Source organism: Zalophus californianus, chromosome 4 (genome assembly GCF_009762305.2).
Source record: "Zalophus californianus isolate mZalCal1 chromosome 4, mZalCal1.pri.v2, whole genome shotgun sequence".
Classification (NCBI taxonomy): domain Eukaryota; kingdom Metazoa; phylum Chordata; class Mammalia; order Carnivora; family Otariidae; genus Zalophus; species Zalophus californianus.
In genome coordinates this window covers 100,450,731-100,461,659 of record NC_045598.1, presented here as the reverse complement: position 1 = coordinate 100,461,659, position 10,929 = coordinate 100,450,731, and the positions used below count along the sequence as shown (strand labels likewise).

The window sequence follows — 10,929 nt, the reverse complement described above, 5'->3', positions numbered from 1 at the left end:
ATATCCATAAAAAAGAGGACTAGTCTACAGCACTCATTTTCAGTGTTTAGTCCAGTGTCTCTTACAGTTGGTTGGCCATGTGACTAGTATAGCCTATGGATTGTGAGAAGTGATGCTTGTCACTTCAGGGCTGACATGGTGAGTACCTGGTATGTTTGTCTATACTCTGTTTCCTTACATCTAAACATTAAACCATGTCTGGGCCACAAAAGGGAGACAACTTGGATCCTTGAGCTATGCTTAAAAGAGAGCCACCCAACCTGCATTGGACTATGATATGAGTAAGAAATAAGACATATTTGTGGTAAGCCACTGGGAGTTGCGGGTTTGTTACAGTTGCTGGTGGTATAACCCTGATGGATACATTGGCCCATGGCTGGTAAGCTTGTTCCTTCCTAAGGGAGACGTTGTGTTTGGGTGGCGACCTGCGAATGACCACAGATGCCAGGGCTACTACTTTATTTCCACCACATTGAGTTTTTTTTTTTTTTTTTAGTTTTTGATATAATGTTTAATGATTTATTAGTTGAGTATATCACCCAGTGCTCATCATATCATGTGCTCTCTTTAATGCCTGTCACCCAGTTACCCCAACCCCCCACCCACCTCCCATATTGCAAAACTCAGTTTGTTTCCCAGAGTCAAGAGTTTCATATGGTTTGTCTCCTTCTCTGATTTCTTCCCATTCAGGTTTCCTCCCCTCTACACTATTCCTTATGTTCCACATATGAGTGAAACCATATGATAATTATATTTCTCTTATTGACTTATTTCACTTAGCATAATCCCCTCCAGTTCCATCCATGTCGATGTAAATGGTGGGTATTCATCCTTTCTGATGGCTGAATAATATTCCATTGTATATATGGACCACATCTTTATCCATTCATCTGTTGAAGTACATCTCAGGTCCTTCCACAGTTTGGCTGTTGTGGACATTGCTGCCATGAACATTGGGGTGCATGTGCTCCTTCTTTTCACTACATCTCTATCTTTGGGTTAAATACCCAGTAGTGCAATTGCTGGGTCATAGGGTAGCTCTATTTTTAACATCCTGAGGAAATTCCATACTATTTTCCAGAGTGGCTGTGCCAGCTTGCACTCCCACCAACAGTGTAAGAAGGTTCCCTTTCTCCATATCCTTACCAACAATTGTTTTTCCCTTCTTGTTAATTTTAGCCATTCTGACTGGTGTAAGGTGGTATCTTGTTCTGGTTTTGATTTGGATTTCCCTGATGGCAGTGATGTGGAGCATTTTTTCATGTGTTTCTTGGCCATTTGTAGGTCTTCTTTGGAGAAGTGTCTGTTCATGTCTTCTGCTCATTTCCTGACTGGATTATTTGTTTTTGGGTGTTGAGTTTGGTAATTTCTTTATAGATCTTGGATACCAGCCCTTTATCTGTAATGTCATTTGCAAATATCTTCTCCCATTTGATATTTTGAATGAATCCTGACCAATACCTAGAGCTGAATTTTCTATATTGCTGAGCATGCTTTCTAGTCTTTCTTAATGAACAGGAGAACTGTGTTCAGAGGTAGACGATCCCTGAGCCAGAATCCATATTCAGGGGAGACTCATATCAACAAAGAAAATGTATTTTTTTATTGGACCATATTAAGGGAAGATTCCACATTTTTTAAAGAAAGCACAAATCATAACTTACATTTTTATTGTTCAAAGTGTATTCCTATCTACCATCTGAAGTGACTTTCACCAGAATCTGTGAGATAAATAGGGCAGGTATTATCAATTTTAACAGAGGGAGGCACTGAAGCTTGAAGAAGCCAACTGACTTTTTCAAGATCATACTGGGGTTGGGATAGCTGAAATTAGAATTCTGTCTGAAGTGCTACTGTGCCCCTTATCTTTAAGCAGTGTTTTATTTTGCTAATTTGAGATTTTTCAGCAGGATATGTAAAATTATGTACCAACAATACCATTTAAGCTTCAAATACAAGTTATCTGTATGTTAAACTATATCCTGTGTCTACTAATGAAAGCTTACACCTTATTTACCCAGTAAATTAGTTTTCCACAGAACTTTCATATTTGTTGTCTTGTTTAATCCCTATAAAAACTCTGCAAGGAAGGCAGCAAAGGTATCATGCCCACTTTATAACTGACGAAACTGAGGCCAGAGAAGTTAAGGACAAGTTGGGCAGAGCCAGGACTGAAATCCATGTCTTTTAATTCTAAACCTAAAGCGTTTTCCCTTCTGACATGCTGCTTTAAGAAATATGAGAACATCTGCTCTACAAAGTAATAAAATATATTTTTAAATACCTAATGGAATGAAATTAACTCCCTCAGCAAACTTTGTAAACTATCTCCTAAATCCCTGGTATGTTCCAGGCCTTCTTCGTCCCCAAGCGCCTGCTATTGCTGAGTCTGGCCTGTCTTGTGCCATTTGCCAGTTTCTGGCAGATTGATTCTGTTTTAGACGGTGCTGGCTTTCCTTGAGGAGGTAATGCAAAACCCATTTAGTTCAAGCCCCACACATCTTCCCTCAAAGTATTGAAACCTGCATCTCCTCATGAGGATGCAGAAGGACCTATGCTTTCATTTGGGAAAGAATAGGAGACATGCTTAGGGAACAGTCTCATTTAGAGCCCTTCAAATTGTGGGCAGTGGGTAGGAGCTATCTTTGTGATTATAAGCCCCCCAGTTGCCCACATAGGGATGATAGCACATACATTCCCCAAGAATGTTGCAGCCAGGAGACTATGGGCTTCCTTCAGATTGTACCTGTCTCCAGAGATAGATGTAGTACTGCTCTAAGACTGTTCCTTCATCTTAAAATTTGCCTATCTTACTTCATATTCCAAAATGACTGAATAAACAAGGTTCAGTCACTCATGAAATACTTACTAAATATCTGCACTGCTGTACTAACATATATAGGTATGCAAATAAACAAGTATTTATGGGATTTTTGGTGGGAACTTTCTAGAAACACTTGTAGTAACACGTTCACCACAGGAAATACTCCAATATCAGGAATATGACATTTGAATTATTCATTCATTCAATGACTATTTTAATGTGTGCTGACTATGTGGCAAGTATTTAGCTGACCACTGGGCACAGAGTTGGGAACAAATGTAGAGGTGCTTTCTGAAGTGTGGTTCATATTTTGGGAGTAGCAAGCCTTTTTGCAGTTTATGAATCATATAATATAAGAAGTCATCCATACAGTCTTGTTGCAGGGCAGTTCTGCATTATAAAGGTGGGAATTAGTGGCTTAAAAACCTGTTTTGCCTTCACATTGTTTCTCAGAACGCAATAAATGTTTGCTGATTGCCTGACCAAGCCTCATAATAAGTTATATGAAGCCACACTAGTGTCATATTTTTTGTTTCATTTCTAGACAGTACTAGATAAGTAAAGATGGGGAGAATAAGTTTAGAACATTTGAGACAATAAGGCATGGTTGTAAAGGATACCTCAAGTGAGTAGAGTCTTATCCAACTTTGTCCCCTTTTCCTATATCAACTGGATAATTTTCTTATCTTTCTCAAAGACCCAGATTTCCAAGATGATGAGATTGAATGTGGGTCTGCTCTTCATACTCTTGTTGGGTATGTTCTGCAAGGAAGGGGGCAGTCACTTGCCAGCAGCAATTTTTCATCATTTCCTCCCGGTGTGCAGTTCCGAGGCCTGTAAAAAGCTGTGCGTGACCCAGGCCTTTCTGTAAGTCAGCTAATGATCGCCCAATCCACTGGAGAAAATTGATTGTGTCAAAGCTCATGAAGACCTGCGGGCTGATCAATGTCTCAGTGAAGTCAAGTTTCACACAGAATTGCCCAAAGCTGGAATTAAATGTCAGGTGCAATTTAGCACTGACGCCCTAGTAGTGTCTTTGGAGAGGGAGCCTCGTAGCTCATTCTGCACATCAGATTAACTCCCCCATGGTGGGCTCCCCTGGCTAAGTGATCAGGGTCTGGCAGCTTGCCACACCACAAGTTTCTCTGTAAGATCTGCAAAAGTGGGAACTTGGTACTCAGGCTGCTCTGTAGCCGTGCATCCTGTCAAGGCTAGAAGGGAAATGTCTTGGGGAAGAAAGGAGAGAGGTGTTGGGTGTCAGGCCTTATTTAAATAAGGCCATGGCATTAAGTGGGGAACCGTAAATGGGAACTTTCTGGAAAGAATTCTGTCAGAAAGAAGGCTAAAAGGGGAGGTGGAGGAGGGCTGCTTTGTGCCATGTTGTGACTAGGCTTCAGGACCTTTGTGAGTTAGTTCAGCTTAGCTTCTTGCACTAATGCCCTGCTGATGTTCTTTACATGCCTTCCAATCAAGGGGGAAAGCTAGTTTGATGTACAAAAGCCATGTCTCCCCTATACCTTTGCTTTCTTTTTGCTTTTTCCTCCCTCCTCCATATATCAAATCCTACCATTCTTCAATGCCCAGATCAAATGCCCATTTCTTCATAAATCTTCCATTGATTCCTCCAGCTTTAAGGATTTTCTCATCTTCTGAAATCCTACAGAACCTAACTCTATCATCTTTTATACCATTTTAAATTTCCATTTTGCGTTTTGGTTATTTTTGTTTTTTCTCCTCTATCAGGTCATAGATGATTTGAGGATAAGATCTAGGTCTGATTTATTTCCCTGTACCCACATTTCTACACAGTATTTTCATTACTTCTAAAATGTATATCATACCCTTTTATAAAGGATTTATGATATTGAATTTTTAAATATTTCTTTTATAATTCATTAGTAGGGGCTATCAGTCAGGTTAGGCTGTTATAGTACCATAGACAGGGTGGCTTATAAACAACAGAACTTCATTTTTCATTGCACTGGAGGCTGGAAATCCAAGAGCATGATGCCAGTATGGTTAGGTTCTGGTCAGTATTCTTCAGGATTGCAGATGGCTGACATCTTGTTGTATCCTCACATGGTGGAAAGAGTGAGCTAGCTCTCTGGCCTCTTCTTATAAGGGCACTAATCTCAGTCATGAGGGCTCTACCCTCAGACCTAATCACCTCCTGAAGATTCCACCTCCAAACATCATAACACTGGGATTAGGATTTCAACATGAAAGTTTAGGGGAAATACATTTGGTATGCTGTAGAACCAAAGTCCTGAGTTGCCCAGTTGGGAATTTCTGTCCTGTAATTCTGATTAAGTTTCTTCTCCATATTTATGGCCAATATCTGATTTGTAAATGAGAGACTTTGTTCTTTTTGATTACTTGTGGATGAAGTGAGACTGCCCATCACCATATGGCTTATTTTAGAATCAATCTTGTATTTCTAATAAATTCAGAATACACCTTTCAGCTTCTTCTAGGGTCATGTTCAGTTTCTGTGCCAGCATATTTAATACTGATACACTGCTAGATGCAACCAAAGGTCTCAAATATGAAAAGAGCAGCATTTTCAAGGAAATCCTCAAGCCCAGCCACCAAGAAGTCCATAAGCACCTACTCACATCTCCTCATTCAACAAACTGAAATAGAGTCTTTATATCTGAAAAACTCTTACTGAACAACTTTGAAAGGCTTTTAGCACCTGCTTGCATTTTCCAACATGTTTGTTATGATTGATGTAGCCAAATAGTGGAGAATGTGGGCACACATGGTCTGAATTATTTCAAGATATTGTGGCTGATAAAAGAAGAGACTAATAATATTATTAACTGCTTTGGGGTTAATTGAAGAACACAGAGACCAGTGAATGAGCCATGTTCACTGATGATGAGACAAGAGTAAAAGCATGACAGAATCTATGTTTCCTCTTCATCATGTGAGGCCTTCTATGGCTGCATTAGGATTTCGGAGGACTATTTTCCTCAGAGTAAACTCAAAACATTTCTATCCATTACTGAAACAAACTCTAAAAAAAAAAGGTAAAGATACCCTGCTGTTTCTGAATAATTACTACATTCATATTGGAACTTTGTATACCTGAGAGCCTGTCTAAAATATTGTTACTTAAAATCCTGTTTATCAGCTAGGTTGTCAAACAGCATCTGTCTGTCTCTGGTTGACTGCATTTGCCTTGTAGTTTGTTTTTTTTGATCTTCAAACACCTTTATAATAGTTCCATTTCTGCTTGAAGTTGTTTCAGTTTTGCAACAATTGTGTTTTTTTCTCTATCAAAGCATAAAGTTATCAAAATAAAGGTTTTGTGAATTCCACAGCAGAGTTTACCACATTAGCATCATGAAAAATATCTGATTTCTCTTATAATACTTATTTTTCATTATATATTTTCCTTGTTAAAAGAAAACAGAAAATTTAGATTTCATCCAAATGATGTATGATGTGAGAAGTCAGGTCCTACTCCACCACCTTGCTTAAAAAAAAAAAAAAAAGGTCTGCTTCATTTTTATGTTTAGTACTTCATACAACCCCTTTCTCAAAAGTGGTGTTCAATCAGTGTTCAATTGATGCTTGAATGATGGGTGGTTATAAATTCTCAAAGTTCTCTTTCCCACTATGTGGAATCAGTAGGGCTGAATTGAGTCTAAATTGGCCCAAACATGTAGTTGAAGGCAGAGGAAAGGCACCTCCTCACACCCCACACAAGTCACCTCATTTGTTAGTATCTATCAAAGCAAGAAAGAAGTCAGTCCCCATGGGGGGGGAGGTGAGCAGTTACAGTAGCACAGATTATGTTTATACTTATTCAAACTTTGTTTAGCAGTTCACCTACCAACAGCATGAACAATTCAAGACAAATTGATTTTGCTTCCATTAATCAGTATCAACTATAAACTATTTGATCTTAGGAAAAGAGAATGTCTAACTTGTATGGAGGAGCCCAGTGAAGGATTTTCATTGCACACAATAGCAATAAACATTTATTTTGCACTTACTATTTCCAGGGATAGGTCTAAGTATCTACATACGTTACCGTATTTAATCCTTTACTCTGACACCAAGAGGTAGGTCCTGTTAACTAATCCAATCTTCCAGCTAAAAAAACCAGTTTAGAGAGATTATGTTACTTGTCTGGAGTCAGCAAGTAGGTCTGGAAAGGGGATACAAAGATCTCTAACCCCAAAGCTGGATCTCTTGTAAAAGAAACTCAGTGTATACTTTCTAAGCTTAAAATTAAGACTCTTTACATTTACACATTGTTTAGCAGTTTACAAAGTGATTTCATACAATTCTTACTTGCTAGAGCAACCATTTTAGAGAGTGACCCAACTGTTAAGGGTCAATCAGTCATTCAGGAATTAAGACCTAGAGATACTGAGACCTGTTCAGGTAGCATAGCTGGGAAGGAGGACCCGAACTCAAACTCTGAACTTCTAACTCCAACTCTGGGCTCTTTTTATTATCCCATAGCTGTTCATGGGTTTTGGAACATGCACCTAACTTGGAATTGATTTTAGAGTCTGAAGCATAGTCTTCAATAAATGTTAAGGGAACAAAAGATTCTTCTGTGGGAAGCACCGTTATTCTTCATAATGTCAGTGAACCCGGTACTAATCAAAATGAACAATCTTGGTTTAGTAAAATTGGAGGTGTGACTCTAAAGTCAAGAGGTTGGCTTTGCACATTTGTATGTGTGTATGACTTACAAAGAGAGGTTTATAAAATGCTTTGGAAAACAGCAGCTTTTGGGGGTTGATCAAGGCTTCTGGCTGAGAAGTCAATATGTCCCAAGGTAGTTATTCAGAGTGGACCATACTCTTTCAGGAGTGACCTTATGTATTTTTAAAAAAGATTTTGACAGAGAGAAAGAGGGAGAGAGAAAGCACAAGCAGGGGGAGCAGCAGAGGCAGAGGGAGAAGCAGGCACCCCACTGAGCGGGGAGCCCAATGAGGGACTCAAACCCAGGGATCCCCTGGGATCATGACCTGAGGAGACCCTTAACCAACTGAGCCATCCAGGCGCCCCAGGAGTGACCTTATGTATTCATCAAGTAATCTATCCCATTGTTGGACAGACACAGTATATTTTTACTTGAAAGCTATCTGAGATGTGAAAGAAAGATTTTAAAGAGTAGAATAAAGCAGAAGACAGACTTTGCCCTTGAGTAGTTTACAAGGTGGGAAAAAAAGACTGGGAAAGACAAGAGTACAAAATTTGATCATTCCACTCGGATTCTCTAGGATAGTCCTTTTGCTCATTTTCTCCCATGATCCTGTATCATGGGTTCTGATCATTGGCCACTGAAGTACTAAGCTTCCGTTCCTTGCTTGCTGTTTCAGGTTTGGGATTATGGTGGACAGGTGTGGAGAGATTTTAGCTCTGGGAAGGAGCTCTCTGCACTGGATCCTAATCACCATGAACAACTGCCATGAACACTTTCTTCTTTTCCTGCTAGCACCTGTGGGAGAGCCTGCTTCCTGAAGCCCACCTCTGCTGGGCCACACGCTGGCAAAGAACCTACATGAACTCATTGTAAAAAAATGCAGTTGTTACTTCTTTAGTTTAAGATTTTTATTGCTTAGAAGTTTTCATTGTGAATAAATTATGATATGAAATTATGATATATGTACCATTTAGAGAATAATGCTAAAACAAACATCTTGCAATCACCTCTCAATTTAGAAACTAGAACATTATCAGTGACTAAAAAGCCTTTTCTATGCCTCTTCCTGATCACACTCCAGAAATAGTCACTATCTTGAATTTTGTGTCAATATTCTTGCTTTTACATGATTTTATCACCTATATACGAATTGTATGAGACATATTCTTTAGTTTTGCCTGTTTTGAAGTTTTATATGAACTGTATCCTATTGTGTGTATTCCTTGTTACTTGCTTTTCTCTCTGAAACTTACTTTTGAGATTTATCCATGTTAATGCTGTGGATAATTTATTTCAGCTATTATATAGAGCTCCATCTTATGAACATACCACAATTTATTTATCCATTTTATTATTTATAGATATTTGGTTTTTTCCTTTTTGTTACTATAAACAATGTTTTGGACATTTGTACATGTCTCTTCATAAACACATGTATGAAAATTTCTCTCTAGGGTGTGTACATAGATAAGACTTGAATTTCTAGTCAAAGTATAAGCATGTTTAAATTCACTAGGTAATGTCAAACTTTTTCAAAAGTGATTTTAACAATTTATACTCCCTCTACTAATAAGTAAGAAAAGTTTTTATTCTTGCTGCCTCTTGGTGCTTTTGACTTTTCAAATATTTGTTAATCTATAAACAAAATTTGTGTAAAATTTGATATCACTGTGGTGTTTTAATTTACATCTTTTTCTGATGGTTAATGAGGTTGAATATCTTTTCATACATTTTTTAAAAGATTTTTAAAAATTTATTTATTTGACAGAGAGAGAGAGCACAAGCAGGCAGAGCCACAGGCAGAGGAGAGGGAGAAGCAGGCTTCCCGCTGAGCAGGGAGCTCGATGCAGGGCTTGATCCCAGGACCCTGAGATCATGACCTGAGCCGAAGGCAGATGCTTAACTGAGCCACAAAGGTGTCCCTCTTTTCATACATTTAAGGACAATTTGTGTTTTCTAATCTGTGAAATTCTGGTCCTAGTAAACTTTATGACATTTTTGTAATTGAGGATTTTCAGGCCCACGGGAATAAAATTCATGAATGAGGTACCATGAGGAATCCCAAATGAATAGGGCATAGTCTTCTCCATTAAGGTTTGAATATTTTAAACAGGATATTTGGAGAAATAGAAGGTTAATTTTTAGATATGTAAGCCTTTTATCATCCTCTGCATAATTGGATTCAGAAAATTGCTTTGAAGCAGAGGCTCTGGGTTGAAGAAGTCACTGAAATTGTTCCTCTTAATTACAAAACTTTATTGCTGATATGTGCCTGTTACTTTTTTTCTATATTATTTCCTGTGTAGCAAATGTTACCCTCCCCACATCGAAGACAGAGCTCTGGGAGAGGGTGGCTCTGGGAGTCATCCTCCACTTCTCATTTTCTTTATCCTCGCATATCTGGACTCTGACCAAATCCTCTCTGTTCTCCTTTCACATTCCTCAATTAGTTCCCTCCACTGTATGCCTGCTGCCCCTGCTTTAGTCCTGCTTTTCTCGCCTCACTGGAAAACTGGAATAGAATCTTAATGGTCTCCCTTCCTCCATCATCACGCCCCATCCAATTCATCCTTTATCTTGCTGCCAGAGAATGTTTTAAAATTGGAATCTCATTATATGACCTAGTTGTTTAAAGCTTTTTGTGGCTTCTGTGGCCCCTAGAAAAAGGCCTTGTGTTCTTAGTATGGCACATGAGACCAGCCCTCCCTTGTTTCTTCCTCACGTTCCATGCCAAACCCGTCTACTGATGGTCTCTGGGGCTGCCATGTGGTTTCATGCCCTGTGCTTTGGTTTATGCTGTCCTCACCACCTTGTGTGCTATTTACCACCTTGCTTGCCTAGTAGATGCTCGCTTATTCAACACTTAGCCCAAGTGCCAACTCTTCTTTGAAACCGCTCCTGGATCCTCTAGATCACATTGGCAATTCCTAACTGGTCCATTTCCCCATGTATTTATTTTTTTCTTTTTAATTTATTTTTTAAAAGATTTTATTTATTTATTTGAGAGAGAGAGAGAACGAGTAGTGGGGAGGGGCAGAGGGAGAGAGAGAGAGAGAGAGAGAGAGAGAGAGAAGCAGACTCCCTGCTGAGCAGGAAGCCCAATGTAGGGCTTGATCCCAGGACCCAGAGATCATGACCTGAGCCGAAAGCAGACACTTAACAGACTGAGCCACCCAGGCGCCCCCCTATGCAGATATTTTTATTCAAATCAGTCTTATTGAGTAAATTTGTTTCCCCCTCACTAGGCTGTGAGCTTCTTAAGTGGGGAAGTCTTACTTTCTCATTAATTTGTGTATCCTTGCCCTTAGTGTGGTACCCAGAACATGGGAAATGCTCAACATATATTTGTTGGTGGACTGGGTGGATGGGATGAATGTAGGTTTGAAAGAGAAAGTGGTTTTTGAGCTGATCTTTAAGGATACATAGTATTTCA

General features: G+C 39.1%; 1 protein-coding gene across 1 annotated transcript in view; it reads left to right on the top strand.

Annotated features, from left to right (window-relative positions):
• TBX15 (T-box transcription factor 15) overlaps positions 1 to 8,276 on the top strand; it is a 179,279-nt gene extending 171,003 nt beyond the window's left edge. The window contains exon 8 of the mRNA XM_027607128.2: positions 8,173 to 8,276. Coding sequence (XP_027462929.1) covers positions 8,173 to 8,210 — 38 coding nt within the window. The 3' untranslated portion in view covers positions 8,211 to 8,276. The remainder of the gene's footprint in view (positions 1 to 8,172) is intronic.
• The last annotated feature ends 2,653 nt before the right edge of the window (positions 8,277 to 10,929 follow it).